At 41.6% G+C, this 22,886-nt stretch overlaps 1 protein-coding gene across 2 annotated transcripts in view; it reads right to left on the bottom strand.

Moving 5' to 3' along the window:
• RAB6A (RAB6A, member RAS oncogene family) overlaps nucleotides 1-21,216 on the bottom strand; it is a 65,785-nt gene extending 44,569 nt beyond the window's left edge. The window contains exon 1 of one of the 2 annotated variants that reach the window (XM_032991170.2): nucleotides 20,904-21,216. In XM_032991170.2, coding sequence (XP_032847061.1) covers nucleotides 20,904-20,973 — 70 coding nt within the window. In that variant the 5' untranslated portion in view covers nucleotides 20,974-21,216. The remainder of the gene's footprint in view (nucleotides 1-20,903) is intronic. The other variant, XM_032991169.2, reaches the window with a different exon arrangement.
• Nucleotides 21,217-22,886: the final 1,670 nt, after the last annotated feature.

Raw genomic sequence — 22,886 nt, 5'->3', positions numbered from 1 at the left:
TAGCTTAAAAATCAGAGAATAAATAAATCTTGTATAATCTAATTATAAAAGACAGGATGGTATCAAGATAAGAAGGTAGAATAGGGTTCTAGGTAGTCCCACTGAAGAAAGATTAAATTAATTCCATATTCTCAGTAGGCCAGTAACTAAAAGTTAATTCAGGCTCTAAAATGACACTCACATGCTTCGGCAAAATACGGCAGACTGCTCATCCTACAGAGCTGTCTCCTCTGGGCTCTGATTCAAGCCCCCTCAAAGTGGTACAGGTTGAGCTGAAGCTGGGTTGTAAACAGAAGTTCAAATAGTCAGAACAGATGACATTTAATATTTGCTTTTTACCAAAACACCCTATTTTGTAATTACTTCAATAGTCACTGCAACATGCTGGCTAAACATTTCCTTAATAATGCAATTTTTGGACACAAAATCAATTTTGGATTGCAGTGTTCAGGTTGAAATTTCAGAGCAGCTCTACTTAGCTTTATTCCAGTTTACTCAATGATAAAACATTTTTGCTTTGCTGTGAGCACATTCAGACAAATTAAATGCTTTTTGAGACACCTCATCCTTACAATGTCTTCAGTCCAGGCAGAAATGCAATTACATTAACACTTCATGAGGTGCCTGGAGTACAAGCAAAGGAGAGAAAAAAAAAAAAAAAAAAAAAAAAAAAAAGGCTGTTGTTTATATAATGTAACAATGTATTTCTACTTTTATGAATTGTTACACAAAATTTTAGTTAGAATTTCAGTTCACATTTATGTGTATTTTACAACGTAAACACACTAGCACACATCGCAAATGCTAAAACAAATTCATCTTTGCCAAAAAGCTTTAGCTCTTGGGTCAGGTTGTTTCAAATAAAGCTCTTCTATAGTTATACTGCTAAGCGTTCCAGTGAAGCAATGAATTTATTATTGAGACATGCAATACATATTGAATGCCAAGTCACTTCTAGCTCAATCAGTGGTTTCTAAGCTAGATTCATAGAATAAAGCCAAAAGAAGGAAAGTTTGGTCCATTAAATATTTACTCTGCCTTTCATTTTAACTGTGTGTTTGTTTATTAACTGGTTGGTGCTTCAGTTGGGGTGGTCTTTATTATGTCAATTGCTATAATGGTCTATTTGCTTCTTAAACCAAAATTTGATCCTATCAAGTTTAAAAGACCAATATTTAGGTTCTATTATTGTCATGAAAGGGTAGCTTAATATTCACATTATACATGATGGCAGTTAAAACCTATGGGGATTAATTCACTTTTTGAAGCATATACTGCATATAGGTTACATCTTCAGACACCCCATTAAAAACCAAGTGCTCCACTGAGCAAAAATCTGCAAGGAGACCTTCAGTAATTAATCATTCGTAAGATCCAATTTTTACATCCCTGTATTTTATTTTTAAATACCTACTTATCTGCTTGTAAAAGGCCTGGAAGATGTAAAATGCTACATACTCAGATCAGAAGTAATTAAGCCACTTTGGACAGACATTACATTGGAAGTGTGAAACTGCTCTTTAAGGAGTGGTTCTGGTAAGATTAATTGTTGCTCTGTGCTGAGCTCCTGTTGCAAAAGGGGAAGGAGCTACAAGCTCCTCCATTACCTAAATCACAGGATTCAAGCAAAATAGTTATTATAAAAATTACATTTCCAAAATCAGAAGACTGCTCTGAATATTTTATATTGGCATAAAGTCAGAATCAACACAATTGTTTCCCTCTCTTGTAATTATAATTGCTTTTGGAATGAGCACGTTAAAAGTAAAAATAAATATTTAGGGCTCATTCCACTTCACCAAAATTACTTAGCTTCAGGTGGATATGAGCAAAGAGTACAACCCATGCTCTTCCGAAGCACTTGCTCATGTCTACTGAAGAAAAAGTGAGAAAGTAGCAAGACGAGATATCCCTTCAACTAGATTTCCAGATTTTACTGCCACTTTTAAGTTCTCAATTTAAATGAGAAACTTATCACCACAGAAGCATTTCAAAAAGAGGCACGCATTCAAAAGATAATAATGAATTTCTGGTTTAAATACCTTTACACAGTATTTGTTTCCCCGAACAAACCATATTCATGGGCTGTTTACACAGGAATCTGCATATAAATCCTCAAACACAAGGTTTTCCAAAAATAACTTTTGTTAAAATATGATAAACTAAAATTGATAGGCTAATACATCATCTAATACAAGAATACTTTTCTGGATTCTTCAGAATTATAATGTGCTGGTCACATTTCCCTGCAGAATTATCTGTTTCATTATCTCTGTGGTAAGATACCACGAAGAATAATGTCCATTCCTCTGCCATCGTCAACGAACAATCTTAGTATCTGAGGAACGTAATGCAGTAACAAGAGAGATTTCTCTTACCTATGCAAAAGTACCTAAATATTTGCATAAATCCTGAATTTTTCTTTGCATCACTCATCTTCTCCTGAGATTTGAGTACTACCAGTGACAACTGTAATACATACACTAGAAATTCAACCAGTGAAAAGACTTGGTGTCATGTCAAATGATTTGCTACCTGAAACCACCAAGTTCAGCTGCTCGTTAGGCTTCTTCCTAGATAATCTCCGATTATCTTCCCTTTCTTCTTTGCTACAGAGTCCCAGGATTGTGATGGGTTATTTTTCACTCTAACCTTCAGAGCATTCTAATTCCAGTGGTCTCACATCTTTTAATTTAAGGCATAAGACTCAGAAAGATGAACAGCAACAGTAAACTGTCTAAGGATAGAGCCAAATTATTTTACATTAATGTTTAATGCCAATTTAAAATTGGTTACAAAACTGAACTTCACTGAAGCATATTTGGTGCTTCTTCCCCAAAACAAATCCTGATCAAAAATTATCTGTGCAGTTTGCTCCTGTACCAAGACTGCCAAAGACTGAGACATGAATATATTCCTGCTACTTCAGAATATGTACACAGGGGAAAAAAATCTTGCCTAAACAAAGATGGTCAATCCAATATCCTCCAGATGTTGGCGATTGTGATAATGTAATCTAAGAGCAGCAGTATCATCAGCTATAAATATTATTTTGATTACATTAATGTGTGTGAAAAGCTGTACTCATGAGATACAAATGAAATCACATCTGCTCCAGAGAACAGAAAATACAGACAGAAATCAACACAAGGGGACTGAGAAGTATAAAATAGCCTTTTCCTCAGTTCTCTGGTTTTTTGCAGTCATGATGGGATACCAAACTGCCCCCTAAGAAATGTCTTTAACCTGCATTTATTGACAGTGAAAGTCAGTAACTGCTATCTAACCAGTTCAACATTGGTGGAAAGTCTTGATGAGGACGTGTTCAGCTGCTTCAAGTAACTATGTTGCTTAACTAGGTGCGAAGTTTTAATTCAGTCTATTAATAAATTTAATACAGTGTTTATCTTATTTTTCTCAAGAAATTTGACAAAAAAAAAAAAATCTTACCAAAAGGCAAAACTGAGCAGAGAAATTGGGATTTAGCTCAACAGTCACTGCTAAGTAAAATAGCTTAACTTTAGCTTTGAGAACTATTGGAGCAAAACAGCATCTTCTCTCATTCAGAAGCAGTCCCAAATTGAGACAGTAAATCAAGCACTTCAGTGAATGGGTCACATGGATGGAGTCCTGCTAGTTTAGCACATAAATAGATTCTACAAAAATGTTAAGTCATTGCAGGTACACCAGAAGAAAATTGAATTCCCTCTGTGTGTTTTATTACCACAGCATGAATGCATCAAAATAAGTTGATTTTTTGAAGGCTACCATGCCCACCCCATGCCTCAACACTGCATAAACATTATTAAAATAATTTGAGTCTTCATAAAATCTCCAATTTTCACTTTAAGAAAGTCTGACACCGAACTCTACGCTGGTAGCTGTATTATAACTTTCCAATTACATTTAGGAAAAGAAAGGATGAAAATTTAAAATTATTAGGCACTGAAAAAACAGATGAAAATATCCCAATATTAAAAGCAAACTATTTGAGTCCAATTGAGGAGATGGCACATCTGAAAGATCCTTGCAGCAAAAACATCCCAGAACACCCCAATTCCTGTCACTTGACTTGCAGCGGTTGAGTTTTAACCTTCAGCTTCTTATTTTTCCTCCTAGTTTGAGCTGTTGTACTTTCCACTTGAAAGCTTAACTGGATAGGACACAAAGTGCTGATGGCACAAAAAGCTGCTGAAACAAGGAAACACCCTATCCCTGGTTCTAGATTAGCCCATTAGGAGTGCTCTATACATCATCTTAAAGAAGGAAAAATAAATTCATTTATTAGACACTGGCACATAGAATGGTACTGCCTCCAGGATTGCTCCTAAACTATATAAATTTTGTGAAAAAAAATGATTTGTGGGAAAAAAAGGATAGCATCTGACTATCTTATGAACTTTTATCAAAGTTTTTAAGGCACTGTAAAGAGATTTCTAGACTAAGCAGTTTGTCCTTTAAAAAAATATTTTTCATCTCAGGAGCCATCCAGGCAAACAGGCTCCAGCAGTTACACAGAAAGTGAACCACAAGATTCAAAGGTTTTGACTAATCTGCCTAGGGAGAGTCCCACAGAAAGTATTCATTAAATACTGCAAACAGGACAACACATAAAACACCTCTATGTAAAAACATCTCAACAGTGGTTAATTAACTCATTATAAGAGGCATTTTCAACTACAAAACACTGAGACAGATTCTATTTAGACATGGCAAATATATTAGGAAATTGAATGCAATGAATAAAAACCTGGAAGAGCTCAGTATAAGCAAGGTGGTTCAGATTTCTGGACACCTCCACAATATCAAAATGGGTCTTATGATAATGCTAAATTAACATTTTAATTGGTCTTCCATCCTCACACAAAATGGAAGAGAGTAATCTGGATGACTCAGCTTCCATTCAGAACCATTTCAGTCATCTCAGGGCAAATGGAGAAACCTAGGGTTGCCCTGTTGCAGAAGATGTATAATCCATGGCAAGCCTCAGATTTCTCCCGAAACAGCAAGAGAGGATTAATCTCCTGGAACTAAGGAGAAATGAGGAGAAAAGTAGTTTTCACGAGCTAATTCTCATACATACAGATCATATACAGATCACAGAAGGACAAGTGAGCTGTTGCTGACCTCTACATTTCGCTGAATTACCCACATACTTCTAAACCATGAACCATCCCTCACTATCTCCTTTGCAGCTTTGAACCCCCAAAATTCTGCCACATTAATGTGGAAGTAAACTAATAACTACAAGAATTAAATCAGCAAAAAGGAGCAACCCTAGGGAAAGGTGATAAGCAGACAACCTAAACTAAACCAAGAGGCCTCATAAGCTAACAACAGATCACACTCATAAGCTAACAACAGATCACACTCATAAGCTAACAACAGATCACACTCACCACATCATTCTCATTCATTTCACTTACCCTGAAAGACTCTATGGTTAGGCAGGGCCTCACTAATATAAAACCTTTTTTTCTCTAATATTTTTTTCAGGGATTGTATAGGAAGTGCTAGGATGATTTGACAAGAAATACAGTGTTTGAGTTTTGCACCTTTAAGGACAACACATCTCCACTAAGAAAGGAGATCTGAGAAAGCTAACTGGAAGGATGCCCAAAGTTTAAGGAATTCTTGGTTGAAATCAGTAAAACAACCTAGGTTTGATATGAAACATCATTCTCCCAACACCTACATAAAGCACAGTAATTCTCTGCCCCCCATTACAGATGCAGGTAAGTAGGTGTAAAATTCACCCCCACTAATGCAAATGACTGATATTAAATTACATCCAAGCTAGTCACCCAAGGTTCCCATTATAAACAGTGGTATCCATTTTACTAAAGATGAATATATGGTTCTACAACAGCTTCACACGAAGGCTTTTGCAACCTTAAAGCCAGCTGTGTCACGACAGTCATGAAAGCTCTAACAGAGAAAAGACTACAGAAATAGACGACGAAACCTCAGGATTCTTACTAAACTTTCCCTAAAATACATAGCATAAATAAATATTACAGTAAATATAATAAATACATAACAAATTAACATGCTTCCTAGAGAAGGGGTCGATGCCCCAAGCCTGTCAGTATCTAAGAGGCATTTGGACAATGCCCTTAACATGCTTTAACTTGGTCAGCCCTGAATTGGCCAGGCAGTTGGACTAGATGATCCCTCCCAGCTGAAACAGCCTGAAGACTGTTATCTTCACAGCATGACACTATTCCTAGAAATTTAAACTTCATCCTTCCTGCTTCCGAGCTGCCCAAAGCACCTCTGAAAGTGCTAATTCAGAAGAAGTTTCCCATATTGTTATTCTTGTACATTTAAAATGATTAAGCATCTACCTTGCATTCTTGACTCCAAATCTAGTCAGTACAGTATCCTGGTAGATTTATTCCTACTTTTTTGTAACAGGGAACTACTCTCCTCCACTTTGAACATCTATACAGCCTTCTACACTCCACCGAGAGGGGTTCCAGCTCCCTAGGAGAAAAAGCCAATATTCTCCTCTTCCCTATTCAAGATATCTGTATTACAGAAGTCTCAGATTTTGGCCTCTTAAAGCAAGCTGGAGAAGAATCTCAATGAAGCCTGTAATGAAAGAGCACAATGCAGACTTGTAAAGTATTATCTTTTAAGAGAACCATCTGGATTATTAATTTCTGTAAAGTGTTACCAAAGGGGTTCTAATGTAATTTCTGCCTGAATAACTGGAAGAATTCAGTGCACTGCAGGTTCACTTTTTATACTGCAACATCCACTTACACGTTATACATGTAACCTTATACATAAAAGCCAAAGAAAATCACTCCCTCTCCCTAAACCACTAGCTTTTTAATTGGTTCAAGTATCCAGAATTTTGGGAGAGGTTTTGCAAGTCTTTCTTTCAGAGCTCACCTATAAACTCCTTCCTGGTTATCCAAAGTTGACCTCTTCCCCACATCTCAATACCGTAACGTCACTTTTGGTGTAGATGTGTCACCATTCTCTGCCATCAGGAGAAGGTCTCTACACCACCATAGCTAACACTTAACCTTGGATGAAAAAAAAAATCTGTTTTGTCTCCACTGTCTTCTCTTTGAAGTAAGAGCTGGAGTCACTGCTGTGATAGGAATAATCTGAATTTTCCAAAAACAGCCCACCTCTCTCTCCCTGTCCTACTGCCTTTGGAGGAAGCATGGTAATCAAGTCATACTTCTGTAAAAGCAGCTGAATGTGCTTTGACTTGAGTTCTTCCTGTAACATCTGATTGTCTGAAATTTGGTTCATCACCTTTTCCTACAGATTCCTTCCCAATTAAACCCTGCTCTCTGCAGTCACTAAGAAATACAGCATTAGGACATCTGTCACCACTGCATCTGTCTTCTTGCTTGAACATTATCTATTCTTGTCCTTCATTTCTAACCCACAAGGCTTCATTTAGGTTCCTTAGAGCCACAATTACCTGATACTGTATTTCCATGCCTAGCAACAGCTGGATCCCCTCCTAATAAATCTGTTGATTTACAATGCTAGTAGTTCACGTGGATAATTTCTTCAGCCCAGTTGCATGCTAAGCAAATATGGAGAGCGCCATTCCTCCTGCCAGGAGCTATCTGGGTAAACAGGAAGTTTGATATAAAAATGTTGGTAATCTGTTGCAAAGCATACAGCCTTTAACTGAGTCCACTATGGGACTTCAAATGTTTATCTTCCAATTTCCCCTCTAAATAAGTATGCAGAGTACAACCCCCATCTTTGTTCTCTGTTTCCAAATAATCTCCCCCTTGCCCCATGTTAAGTATTACTTGCATAATTTAATGAGCTGAAGTCATATAAATCCAAAAAACTTTATTGTAAGATGGAACCAACACTAGAGAGTTAGAGGAAACTAGATAAAATCCCATGAAGCAGACAGCAGTGGTGAGAGAGAAGATGCTGTAGATTAAGACTGTCTCACAAGAGAAATTCCTCCTTCACAGTATGATGGTAAAGAACACACAAGACTTTCTATAGCTACAGAAAGTAATGTTAAGATGGCAATATCCTCAGGCAGAGAACAGCTGCAGAAGGGAGGAGAGAAAATGGGCAGCCACCTGAGTATACATTTTTGGAGTGAAACATTCATGGTTTCTACTCTTTTCAGCACTAAATGTTATTCCAATGCAAGCTAAACCAGCATATGCTATTATCTAGCTCAGGGAATCCTGTCATCGTTTTTCTGGACCATGTGCTGATTAGACTCCTTAAAACAAGCTATCACTATATGCCTAAATACATTTTGCCCTTGAAAGCACAACAAGCAATGCCAAGTCAGCCTTTTCAAGTGACAAACTGGAAGTTTGAGGAAGTTTCAGGAGACCTATTAAAATGCTTAGGATTACTACTGACTTCCCATCCCTCCATCCTTTAACTAACTGAAGTTTTGCCGAACGTTTCCCCAGCACCATTATCCACCTGGAAAAACAAGCAAATACTTCCTCCTGCCCCCTCCTCTCGTGACTACTGACCCTATGCTGCTCCAGAGAAAACTGTGACCTCTGACACTGTAGCGACTCATGTCCTCCCTAGAGGAAAAAAAGAAAAAGAAAAAGAGAGCTCTGTATAACTTCCTCCTCAGAGACTCCATCTTATTCCCAGAACCTACCATCATCTGGGCAGCTTTGGAAGGACTAGGACTTGACCTTTACTTTTTCCACACAAGAGCTGCAGAACAGCTTCCACAAGAGCGCTCTCCTCTCAAACTCATTCTTCAGGCAGACACACACAGGTGGAGTATTTCTTCAGACTGAAGCTTGAACAGGATCTTAAAATAGTCCTGATTTAAGGTTGATGCAGTCTGGCTTCTAAGGAGGCAGCTTGTAAGGATAAAAAAAAAAAGCAGAGTACATTCTGTGCACTTTCATTAAGCGCACTTCTCCACAAACCACAATGTGAATTCAGTCAGCATTTGCTGATCCAAGTTGACAAGGATTTCTGTGGAGAATACCTGGGGACTGGTGCAAAAATAACCAGAGATGTACACAATCCTCAGCACAACAATACACATGGGTTAGCCTGCATGATGCAATTCCACAGCAACACAGGAGAAAAATAGCTGGTATCAAAATAGAGTAGACCATGTATACCATGAGCAGCACAGAACCCTGTTTTTCAGTACCAAAAAAAACAACCACCATTTTTTTTTTTAGCAACAGAAGCCAAAAACATGTAGAACTTGAGAACAGCACAGTTTAAGAAGTTGCATGCTCTGGTGTCCTCAGACGCTCATACGAGTCCACGCAACACATGGCTACAAATACCTTATGTTAAGAATTCAAGAGAAGCTTATCTTGACATCACACTACCCATTTCTCCTTCACGACTCTGCTCCTGAGCTGTGTCAGCTTTCCTCCTGGGGACTGGGGCAGAACAGAGGCTACCAGCATGGACACTTGACACTCCTGCTGCCTGTTCCACCTGCACTGCAAATTAAGAAATTCAAACTCAAATGATGTTAATCCCACACAACAATTTTTAGCCTTCCAAGATGCAGTCCTCTAAACTTCCTGAGATGCAGACCTCTCTGTAGGGAATTTAAGCCAACTGACAATAGACTGGTTTCTTCCCAGTTGTGTTTCGTAAATGCTTTGGAAAGAGGCCATGGAACCTAAGGGGTGTGCAAACTGAAGGTTTAATACCCATCTAGAGTAATTTTTTTTAAAAAAGCTAGTCTTTAAAAGATAGGTATTTAGTTCCAAATAGTCAATGGAACAAGGCTGGGGGCTTGGGGGATTGTTTTGGTTGGTTTTTTTGTTTTGTTTTTATTCTGACCTCTTCTAGAAAAAGGCTATTCCAAAAAGAATTGTAGGGTTCAACTAGAGAAAAAAAAAGAAAGCACTCATATGAGAAACTGGGTTTGGTGCAGGAAATTCTTTAGAGGATAATTACCTACACTCCAGCTGGGATACAGTATCTTGAAATAAATATTCTTCTCCAGTAGTATTCTGCAGAGGAAGAATTCCTTCATGTAAGAGCTCTAGGGACATATACTAGTTAAGTTCCTATTTAACTATAACATTTACTCTCCAAGGCACACAGAAAAGACTTGTTTCTAACTCTCACAGTCCCCTGTATAAATGTGCACAGGAGGTAGTTTTGGGTCTTTGGGCTCTCATACCTACAAAACCAGCCTTAAGTGCGCCACAGGGTTCTGCAAGGACCTCGAAGACGTATTACCAAAACACAGAAGGTCACATTTGCTTGCCACTAAGATGCACAAAAGAGCTACCACCAAAAGCCAGTAAATACGACATGACATCTGATCACTTCTTCCACTGTGTGGCATCAACTACTGAGATGAAAGCAGCATGGAGAGACAAATGTAAAAGCACATGCTTCAGTTGGGCATTTCAGGCAAGCGCTTGAGAAGCATCAAATTGGTGAAAAAGCATGGAGCTGTTTTTAAACTCCTTAAAAGCATTTCAAGGAGGACACTCCTTCCCTCCCTCCACTTTCCAATGGGTAAGGCTTTTTGCTCTTCCTGGGACCAAGGCTCCAAAAAAACCCCTAGCCCAGGGTATACAGCTCCTCCACCTTCCAAGGGGCACAGTTCTGACTTGTGACATGCTAGAAACAAGGCTTGATTTTATTTGAAACCAGGAAGATCGAGTCTTTGATTCATTCTTAGATGTGCAAGTCTTATACAGACTACAGCAACGATTTAAATCATCATCCACAGAATTCTGTAGGGAAATTTTTCTCTAGATACCAGGACTTAATGGAAGGAATGCATGCAGTAATTAGCACAAAGTTCTTCTTGAGTTTACTATATATTCTGCAGTTTAATGATTTGGGGGAAAACCCAGCTGTCTTCCAGAAGAAGAAAAAAAACCAACCTCTTGTATCTTTAAGTGAAATTGTAGAATTCCTAAGGCCAAGAGAGTATTTAAGTATAAATTACTTGCTGTAACAGCTTAAACAGTCCACCAAGCCTACAGATACAAACAGAAGCAACTGATCAGCCCTTTGCACTTTCAGAGGGGGAAAAAATAATTTGTTAACACCAAACCAGAAGATGATTACAAGATTGTGACACTTTCACTGGGAAAAGTTCTTTTCAAGTCTGCTATTACACTACAACAACCAAATAAAGAGTTAAATTTTATGGGACACAAGCTTTTGATCTGCCTACTATTTATGCAGTTTCAGGAAAAAAACTTATCCCCTTCTCCAAGGGACATCGAGGTTTAAGAGCAACTAAAAATAAAAAAAGTAGAAAAAAACTATGGTCAAAGTTAATTGTATGATTGTGGATAAAAGCCACTCCAATGATTGCTCAGCAAAAAAGGCAAAAGATAACTCCACTATGAAAAAAAAAAGGGAAGTTGGAAGAACAGAAATAATAGGAACATAATTATGACTTGAATACATGGAGGCAGCTTGGAAAGCTGAAAAGGAATTACAAGAACCTGAACCAGTGGGTGGGTCTGGAAATGAGGGGCTGGAAAAGACCCACCCTGTGAAAATCTCTTTGTCAAGGTCAGGAAGAAAAAAAAAAAAAAAAGCTTGGGATTTCCTTTAGATGATACACCAAACTCAGACTTTCTTCAGCCATTTTAATGTAAGCCTCCTCCAGCTGTGTTCAGCTGCCCGAAGAGTGGTAGTGTATCAAGTTAAATCCAGCTGGTGGCTGGTCACAACTGGTGTTCCTTCCCCAGGGCTCAGTACTGGGGCCAGTTCTGTTTAGTATCTTTATCAGTGTTTTGGACAAGGGGATTGAGTGCATCCTCAATGAGTTTTCAGGGGACACCAAACTGGGAGGGAGCGTTGATCTGCTTGAGGGTAGAAAGGCTCTACGGAGGGACCTGGACAGGCCGGACCGATGGACTGAGGCCAATTGTATGAGGTTCTACAAGGCTCAGGGCCAGGTCCTGCACTTGGGGCACAACAACCCCACACAACGCTACAGGCTTGGGGCAGAGGGGCTGGAAAGCTGCCCAGGGGAAAAGCATCTGGGGGTGCTGGTTGACAACCAGCTGAATATGAGCCAGCAGTGTGACCAGGTGGCCAAGGAGGCCAACAGCATCCTGGCTTGTGTCAGCAAGAGTGTGGCCAGCAGGACCAGGGAAGGGATCGTCCCCCTGTACTCGGCACTGGGGAGGCCGCATCCCCAATACTGGGCTCAGTTTTCTCTCCAGAAAGACCTGGAGGTGCTGGAGCGTGTCCAGAGAAGGGCAACGGAGCTGGGGAAGGGTCTGGAGCACAAGTGCTGTGAGGAGCAGCTGAGGGAACTGGGGGGGTTCAGCCTGGAGAAGAGGAGGCTGAGGGGAGACCTGATCGCTCTCTACAATGACCTAAAATGAGGTTGGGGCGAGGTGGGGGTCGGTCTCTTCTCCCAAGCACCAAGAGATAGGACAAGAGGAAACGGCCTCAAGTTGTACCAGGGGAGGTTTAGATTGGATATTAGGAAAAATTTCTTTGCTGAAAGGATTGTCAAGCATTGGAACAGGCTGCCCAGGGAAGAGGTTGAGTCACCATCCCTGGAGGTATTTAAAAGAGGTGTAGACGTTGCACTTAGGGAGATGGATTAGTGGTGGACTTGGTAGTGTTGTGTTAATGGTTGGACTCAATGATCTTAAAGGTCTTTTCCAACCTAAATGATTCTTTGCTGAAATATTCTCCTACAGCTTTATCCAAGTAAGCAGCAGAAGTTCAGCTTTAGTAATTCCATCCTAGCTTTTATGCAGACACAAGAGACTTTTCAGCCATTTTGAGTGAGTCAAGGACACAATACTCAAAAACTGCTTCAGCAGCAAATGCATCAATCTCAAACCAGGGGAGAGGAGGGAAGAAAATAAAAATCAGGTAATATAGACAAGACAAATAAGGCAGCAAACCTCTAGCATAGGGACCTGCCTACTGCTGCCTAGTAAAGTCAAGGGATCAGAACTTCCTTTGAAAGAGAAGACACTGCAGCAGTGTTTCACCGCCAATTAATTCTGTTACACATGTAAGTTAAGTCCTGTTCCTCTATGTTCACAATACTGACTGCATCCATCAGGAAACATTACCTGCAGATTCGGTTGCTCTTCCAAAAGCGAGTGTTCTGCACTCCCTGCATTTCTAACCAAATGCCCTCTACCCTGGTTCTGAGCTCATGCTGCTCTCACCAAGATTTATTGATCTCTGTGTGCACACTATGCTTTTGCTCGCAGCACTTACAATAAATTTTGTTCTCTCCATATCCTCCGCCACCTCAGACACGCACTGGATGGTTCAATCACCCATCTAGTTCAGAATCCTCCCATCACTGACAAGTAGGGTTTCTCACGGCCATTTCTGTGCCAGCAGAAGAGGAGAGAGTCGGTAATGAGTGAATATTTTCTACTCCCAGAGAAGGTAACATCTTCATTAAAACAAATGAAGTGCCTAGCCCTACAAGCTGCAGAGAAACACTTCTGCACTCAGATTAATACAATGCTGCCTGCCTGTTTCCGTGCAGACGGCTTCAGAGCCTCTGCAGGGCCGAACTCTCAACCTGTTAGCAGGAACTCACCCTCCCCAACTCCAGCAACCACTACTTAGACCCCTTGGCAGAGATCAAACTGACAGGAATCTTGTCAATCCTGCATCAGCCACTGCTTGGAGCTTTGCTGGCGAGACTGTACCCTCCAAGGGCCCCTCTTCTTTTGGTTACACACATCTATTCTAGATTTAATTTCCCTTCCCTTTGTGTTACACATCAAGAGCATTAAAGAAATGAACTGGCTGTAACTCAAACCTAGACAGGGGCAAATGCAGGAAGCGTAGCAGGAAGCATTTTGAGGAATGGAATGAACTGGCCTCTGCATTAATTACAGAAATGTTGGAGTGGTGTTTTGTTTTTTTCCTGCAGCAACTGCTGATTGCTCTCCTAGAAGCAAATCATTAAAAAAATGTCACTTAGGAGGATAAATGGCATTCATTTAGATGGTCGCAAACATTAACAGTACAAAGGTCACAATTCAAGACATAAAAGAGACCAAGTGAAAGTTAAAAACATTTTCTCCTTAGCAGGTTTACCCACATCTTCCACTGGCACAGCTGGTTCTGGCCATGTCTGAAGCCAAATAGCTACCTGCTCATCAGTATTGTTTCAATATTTCTTTCCAATTCTTTCAGTTCTGGGCAAATATACTTTAGATTTAAACCAAAGCTTTAATTTTGTGTGTTGATGACACCTACACATGTCTGGATGAGAGAACACTACGAGCCTGCAAATCTCAGAATAGCTGCATTGCATCTCTAGGGGATACTGGCAGCTAGTCAAGCCATGGGAACTCTTAAAAGCACACCCCAACTTTGTGCATTAAGATGGAAGCAACTACCATGAGCAATATCAGTGTGCACCTGTACTTAGCCAGGCACCTGCACTGATGAAAGTGGCCAAGGTCAAGCAGGATTAGCTTGCAGAGTTAGCAGTTAGACTCCAGCGCAGTGGAGTGGCATTTCCAGCTCTGGTCTTTATGATGGGACTAAAGGAGGATGCTGTAACACTGACAAAAATGCTCTAAGAGAAGGAAAGGGGCTTTGGAGTGCATACTGTCTTTAACTGGTTCTCATCACTATCAAGAGTCTCAAGGAACTTCATGACATCATACGACGTATTCCTCAGTGCACACTGTAACTAAACCAGTTAGCATCACACTGGGTATGCCAGAAGTCCAAGAAGTCTTTTCAAAACACAGCAGACTGGGAAACCATGCCCTGGCATTCTGGCAGTGCTGACTCATCATAGTTTACAGTGGTCCAGCAGTGAGAATGTGCTAACAGGGAACAAAAAAGGAAAGTTACACCCTTGTTCTAAAAAGTCTAATTAAACAAATGCCACTATTGTGCAGTACAGCTGAATAAGGACTTCCTTCCTAATTTGCAGACTGAACTCTGTTTGACAGACTCAACAGGAGGTAGCCAGAAGCAAGCAACAGGCTCAAGAACTCAGTGGCACACAAAAAAAATCAGTCCACGTATCCAACAAGGGGAGAGTTCAGTAGCATGTTTTACAATCAGAGTTGCGCTCGACATCAGGAGTAGGAAGTCTTTCCACCTAAACCCCCAATTTTGATCCTGCTTTGCAGTAAGAGTTGGTTATTTTCTTAAATTGGTATTTTTACTGGTTGACAACCCATGAGAATGATTTCCATCTCAAAAGGATCACAAACACCCAGTATGGCCTTTGCACTATGTTTGATATTTTCCAAGTATAATATATGTACATAAACACACACATTTACTGAACCACTACACAGTTCATATGGGTGAAAACCATTTATTTATGTTTAGTTTCATGTAATATTTGTTTCCCAGATAAGCATTTCTCCTTTGTGATGCACTGAGCTGCATTTGGGTACAAGTTAAATACTACTGAAACACACCAAAAAAGTCCATTTTTTCAGTTAATATTACTCAAATATTCCAAAACATATTTAGCCCATCATGTTTTGAACCTAAAAAGAAAACATCTGATGTAAAGTAATTCAATTGTTCGCTGTCCCTGGGCCCTTCAATATATTTGAGCCAGAAGAGTTTGGTTTATGCCGAGGGGAAAACAAAGAATCCATTTAGCTTTTCAACTCTGTGTAAGCTCAGTAAATAAATCAAGAAAACAGGCCTGAAAAATTCTACTTTCACTGCCAGTCCACATTTTGACTGCTGTTTGTTTGCAGACACACACATTTTTCATGTAACTACTTCCACACTTTTCTAATTTAGACTACTTCCCTAAATAATTTATACTAATGCTTCAAACTGATAATCATTTTGATTATATCTGTTAATTTTCAAAATAGTGCTTTTAGTCTTGTTCTACCCTGCTCCCACATCCTTTCAGAAACATTCACTTGTCACAAGGTAACTGTTCTTGCAGGTTACAGGACTCACAGGTAAGTTTGGGAGGTTGTCTTGAAAAAGTCTGATGGTGTCCTCATCAAGACAGCAAAATTTGGTTTCTTCTGACACACATTTCAAAACATTGAGTTTTTGTTTGAATGTTTTGGTTCATTGGTTTGTTTGGGTTTTTTTTTCATCAGTAGTGTATACAGCTGGTACTTGTACATGCATGAACATAACAAATGCCTTTAAACACATGGACTAAATTATGAGGTAAATCGGAAGGTAGCTGCTTCCTTACAAACTGACTGCAGAAAAGATTTTTTTAATGATCAGTGAAGTCAAGAAGAATGGCTGACAACTGTTGGCTCTTATAATTTCCAAATGCTAGACCTTCTGCTAAGGTGACCTCAGATGAGGTTCCTCACCTTTGTTTCTCTGTTAGTCCCATTTACAGCTTCAGCAAAAGCCTTAGATATCAGCTTCGCAAAAACCTGGATCGTGTGCCAAGAAAGTGCCAAGTACCACCAGACACCCCAAAACAGCTGCAGATATAAAATCCATTCTTTTAGATCAAGTGATAAGATGATCCTTTCCTTCCAAGTTCATAAATTATTTTTCAGATACAGACAGAAAAACATACCAACGTGCAGAAAGGCACAGCTATTCTTCCTCTGAAGAAAAGATCTAGATCCTTCAGAGGCTTCCACAGACAGGGATCAAAAGGCACCATGAGAACAGGCACCACAAAACATTTAAGTCTTCTTCTCCAAGTCTGATGTGCTTCTTCCAGACATTGCTACAGGAGGGGCTATTTCAGAGAAGAGAAGAACCAAGACAATATTCAGCCTCCATATGTACCCAAGAAAATTAAGTTCAGCAACTTGCGGAACACACATACAGTTCAAATATAAACCCAAATATCTGAAGATCCAGCCACAAGAAAACCAAGACATCAGAAAACGAACAGGAGGAAAGCGGATAAGATTTTAAACCATTGGTGGGAAAAGCTAATAGCGCTCTGGAGCTCTTAAAGCTGAAAATTCCTTAAAAAGCAGAGAGTTTTAAGTTGCACTGGGATGCCAGTCTCTGCAGACAGGCTTAATTGTGACCATTGTTACAGCAGCTTCATGTTACACATGAACCACCTGCAGTTCTCCACTTATCTAATGAAACACATCATGCTGTTCAGCAGTGCCTGTACCAACATCCTTATGCAACAGTACAGTTCATTAGTGGTTTCCAAACAGTTATATTCCTTAAATTATTATATTGTACTTCTCAGTTTTTTCAGTATTAAAAAAAAAAAATCTCAGTTCCTGATGAATAAAGTTAGAACAAATTAACATTTTTTTAAGATCTTATGCAATGCAGAAATGACAGGAGAAAGAGACAACAGGGACTTATTTTGCTTTCTGCACGTATTAATGCCCTTCAGACTTGCTCGCCAATAAAAGCTGCAGCACAAAGCCACGTGATGAAAGAATATTTCTGTTGCGGTGCCCCAGCATTCAGTTCTGCCCACTCCATCAAAAAATCAATGTATTAAGAAGCAGTGTTCCTATGTAAGATAGAAATGAAGATGTCACTAATAATTTGAATATATACCATATACTGCAAGCTACCCTAACACAGGTGATGTGTACACTAACTGATGTGATCCAGAAATCAGAATTTCTTAAACTTGAGGCATTAGGACTGATGAAAATCACCTGATAAAACAAGATCAAAGGCAGTACAAAGCACACTTTCCCACACACACATACTAGCTCTATCTAATCCCTCAGCACAGAGCTCCCTGATTTTTCAGTAAAAGATTAGCATATTTAAAACTGCTCAACTCTGTATAATCTTCAATCATTGAGAAAAGTAATTCAATTAAGGCAAGCACTGGTGAAGCTGCCTTCTTGCTAGCCACTCAATGCTATATCCTTGTACTACAAGTTTAAAAAAAAAAAAAAAACAAAACAGAAAGAAAGAGAAGCTTCTTCTAGCTGGACATGGATTATATTGCAGGCTCGTGATGAATCCACAGTACATGCGTCAAGTATCCAGGCTGGGGAGGGGCGTGGGGGACAACAACCATATTGCTGTTGAGAGGCAATGACTTGCAGTAAATCCTGAAAGGAGCCGTAAGTGACCTGATGCCATTTAACCAACACACACCAGCGCCGACCACCTCAGCAGCACCGGCAGGACCTACGGACAGAGCTGCAGAGAGATGTGTCAGCTTGCTCACCACGGCGCTGAGAGCTCGAGGAGCTGGCGCAAAAAAGGCAGACAATGTGAGTAACAGGCATGGGAGACAAGATTTTGGGGATTAGGGAGCAAGGAAAGAAGGGGCTTTAAAAAAAAAAAATCATCATCCTTAGAGTAGGAATGAGAATCTGCAGCTAGTGCCAACAGCGTAACTAGGAAGAATCACTGCAGTCCACACGAATGCCTAGGTATACGGCATTGAACTCCCACAATATGGCTGAGGATACCAGCAAAAATCAGACACCGCATCCACTGTGCAATCCCACTTTCAAATAAGAATAAATCATCTAGAGAGGCTTCCAGACCTCACGTGGAATGGTATCATCTTTGCTCACACAGTCTCATGGAAGGGCTGTAACGCCTGGACAGTAATGAACTCCAGTTCAGAATTTCTCATCCATAACATACAAATTTATTGGAGAGACTGTATACAGTCAGCATGGAAGGTCTGATATTAGCCAGCTTTGGTTGCTGAGGCAGCTAATCGACATGGTAGTCCTTTATAACATTTCATTTGTCATTGTGAAGTCCCTGAATGTAAACGAAGCAGAAGCATTCAGCCTCCCTACCAGCAGCAGTAGGGTATCTTTAATTACAGCCTTCCAACAGGGCAGACAACCTTTTAGCTGAACAGGAAGCAAATGCAGCAATCCAGTGCAACAGTTGTACAAAGAGATCTTCACCTTTATGAAAGCTGCTATTATAAAAACTTTATTTCTACATTTCCCTTAACCTTCAAAACAAAGAATGACAAAGGGAGCTATGTGAAAGCAAAGCTCGCTCAAACTCCCTTTGCAGCATTAGAGATGCTTCTGTAATTATCTCCACTATACAGAACATTATTAGGGCATTTCTTCTTCCAGGAGCCATTTGTAAAGGGAGCTGTACACCCTTTGGGCAGTAAAAAAATTACACAGAATGACATCATAACAGCAGTATCTATACAGATCCAAGCTGAATTCTGAAAAAGCCGTTTCTCCCTCACAGACAGGAATCATCCAAGCGCCGTGTTGGAACATACCCACGCTGCAGCACCCGTGGGCTGTGTGGACACGGAGGGCTACACTGCCATCAGCATCACCATGTTTAGCACTGAGTTCAGCACAGATCAGTCACGGAGTCATCGCCCAGGATCTGAGACAAAGGCAGGTCTGAAACCCACACCGCAGCTGCTAGCCAGGCCCTAACCAGCCAGATTCAAATTAGCTTGAACCCATCCGTAAGTCACAGACAAGACAGCAGTTGCAGCACTACATGTATTTAGTTAGAAGTCTTTTGCTACACTATATCCATAAAACCCCTTCTCTCCTCCCCAGATTTAATGCTATGAACAGGAATTATTTAAAACCTTCCAGTACAAACACAGATATTAGATGAGAAGGGAAAAAAATTACACAGACTAGAAACAGCAAGATATCTGATGTTATGTCTGCCAGAATAGACAGACAAGAAATCCACGTGTAAACTAAGAGCAGCTGAGATTTAAGATCTGCACCAGGTGCTACAACCTTCCACAGAGGTATTCAGAAAGCTTCATGAAATCAAAACTCATACATACAGTAAAACAAGACAAGCATTTTGCAAATGCACAGCTAATACTTAAGATACCCGTTATCAAATACCTTGGGGAAGAAAAAAAAAAACAAAACTAAACAAATCCCCCAGCATCTTCTACACACCACCCTCTTCCAAAATCCTCATAAAATGGCTGGCCAAATAGCACCTCACCAAGCAGATCAGGTGACTTACCCCCAAAAAAATACCCCAGTTGAACTTGTGCTCCCTGAATCCCTAATATGAAGAGGGGCTGTTGCAATGCTAAAAAATATATTTTTTTTTTTTTAAAAAAAGGATGAAAGGAACAGACTAAAGAAAATCACCAATGCATAGGTAAATAATTTTAATAGCAGCCTTATCACCAAGCTCATCTACCAATGAGTGAGAGAACACTAAGATAAGTCATTTGGGGAAAAAAAAAAAAAAAAAACACAACTATTTCATCATCTCCTACCACATAGAGACCAAAGGTGGCTGAGGGAGCAAATACCCCACCCTGAAACAGAAAATATTTTGCACCTACTCATTATGTCAAAGATCACTCAGTATCTGACCACGATTACACAAAGCATCTGACAAACAAGCATTTTTTCAGAAAACTCTCCAAAGTGAAGGATTTAAAATGAAGTATTGGAGATAGAGGCCTTCTACTGAGAAAGGAGGATCCATCGTTTGGGTCTTTTTTTTTTTTTTTTTTTTTGATTCCAAAAACAGGGAAGAAAATCTCATTGACTGAATTAAACCTTTAGAGCATTGGATCCACCTTGGCAAGACAACTCCATTTTCGAAAAATGCTGTATTTACACAGAAAGCACCTGGGACTGAGTCTCCTACCCCCAAAAAAACAGAGAAGCTGGGATCAAATGAATCAGCAACTGTTTCTGGAGATGCGGCCGTTGGGTTTTTGGTGTGGGTTTTTTTTTTAAAAAAAAGCATAACTAAACCATGCTCGATCCCTGTCACCCAAGGAGCAGCGACCACAAGGCAGAGCAGCTTCTGCAAGGGGGAGGCAAACACCCAGAGGAACACCCAGAGGCAGCCCCCCACCCTACGGAAAGCTTCAGGGATGGGGTGCGAGACCCCCTTTTCCCCTCATAACTTGGGGTTATGGCACAGCCGATCCCCCCCGGAGGATGAGGAGAGGGGGGAGAATCCCCTCAGGCGCGACCCCCCAACCCCCATAAGGGTGGGTCCTCCGCGGTGAGGGGGGAAGGGAGGAGCCGGTGAGGGAGACCCGGACCGAGCCGGTGACTCACCACTCTGCTCGCCCAGGAACACCAGCTTGAATTTCCGCAGCGGGTTACCGAAGTCCCCGCCCGCCGACATGATGGAGGAGCCGCCGCCGCCCCGCGCTCGCTCCGCTCCCCGCGGCGGGACCCGCGACCGGCTCTCTGCTCGCTTCTTTCCGTCCCCGCCCCGCCTCCTCCTTCTCTTCCTCCCCTCAGCGAAGCCTGCGGGCGCGTAGCTCCGGCGAGGCGCAGCGGGCTAGGTGAGGAGGTGCCGCCGCTCCCCTCAGGGCCGGGCTCCTTCCCCCCGCGCTCCCGCCGCCCTCACACCGCGGCCGCGCAGCCCCGCCCCGCGCACGCACCCCCCCGCGCTGCACGTCGCGCTGCGTGCGCGTTCAACCCCGCCTACCTCTGTGAGGCAGAGCCAATCACAGGTGGAGGGGCGGGGCGTTACGGGAGGGGGCGGGGCTCGGCGGCCTCTGCCTCCCGGGAGGGGAGGGGTGTTCACTCTGGAGCTTAACGATGGCTGGGTGGGTTTTCTGGACGCTGGGGTGAAATCTTGCTCGTTGAAACCCCTGAACTGTGAGGAAGAGGAGCAGCCCCAAGGTGTGAGGAACAAGCAAAGTCCTTAGACCAAAAGCCTAGACCTAAACTGATTCAGATATTCCTGTCAGAGAAGCGTCTCCTGGGGACACTCCACAACGGCCCCAGTGGAACCCTCGCAGTAGGGAGATGTTTCCCAGCAAGGGCAATGATTCCCAGTGTCACCATTTTGTGGTGTCTGGGCCTGTTGTTCACAAACAGCCTAGAGCTCCCTCCCTGCCTGGGAGAGAGGCCAGAACCCCACCTAGAGGGACAGCTCTCCCTTTAGCTATTTTTTGCCCATTTCTCCCCATTTTGCCCAGCTCACCCTTAAGCTTCAGTGAATGAGGAGGCTCCTAGCTGCACCCTGGCCCCTCCTGTTTAAACCTTGGCTTCAGGATGCCTCTCGCCCATGCAGCCTTGCTCCTTCCTCTCCAACACTGGTGCAATCCCGCACCGATCAATACTCTCTTGCTTGAATTTGAATACAAAATGTGATTTTTCAAAAGTACTCACCCCCTTGGGCTTCAGCTGTCATTGGTATCACCTGCCAGGAATATCTCAGGAATCCAGCTCAGGAATTCCCAGGAATTTGGCTGCCTGAAACAAGAATGTTCTCAATCACAGAGCCCTCTGGGGTCTGCAGCTCCCCCATGGTCGTTTCATGCTGATGTTGGTGCAAATCTCTGGTGATCCACTCAACAAGGCCCAAATAATGCTCCATGGGGTATTTTCCACTTGGAAATGGGTAGGTTTTCCACCATTTTCCCATCTAGGAGATTGTTCCAGAGCCTCTCTGTTCTGATGGTCAGGGAAATGGCATCCACCACTCATTTAGTCCTCCTAAATGTGGTCGTTGCCAGATAATTTTGTTCTCTTGCACCCTCTCACATCTCAACCCCTGCCTCTCCACAGCCTGAGGGCTACATCTCATCATCTCATCTCTTCTGCTAAGGGGACACCATGCCCCAAATCCATCTCCTCTTTGAAAAAGATCATGGGTTGAAACTAATAGTATTCCATCTCCACATGAGCCACTTTCCTGGATTTGTAAATGCTCCATGTAGCCAAAGGGGGCACAGGCTCTCGGCAGGGATTTGCTTGCAGGTAGGTCACCCTCGGCCACGAATGTCCTTCGTTGGGTGTCTCCAGCCGTGGTCTCTGTGCTCCATCTCTGCCCAGTGAACAGAAACATTCATTGAACCTTCCCACTCCAGGGGTCTTGTTCTCGGACATGAGTTTCACCCCTACCAGCATTCACAATCCAGGTGCAGAATTAGACAGCATTTTGAAAACCAAATGGTCTACGCTCTCTATTTTTGATCATTTCATTTGTACTCCCTCAACATCATTAACTGCTTCTCCAAGGTTTTTTTTTTTTTCCAGGCCTTGAACTGCCAGTGAACCGAAAATGTGTCTTTAATAAGGTGA

This window comes from Tyto alba, unplaced genomic scaffold (assembly GCF_018691265.1).
Source record: "Tyto alba isolate M040663 unplaced genomic scaffold, T.alba_DEE_v4.0 Super-Scaffold_2, whole genome shotgun sequence".
Lineage (NCBI taxonomy): Eukaryota > Metazoa > Chordata > Aves > Strigiformes > Tytonidae > Tyto > Tyto alba.
Note: the sequence above shows the minus strand (reverse complement) of the source record. Positions and strands in the feature narration are given on the sequence as shown.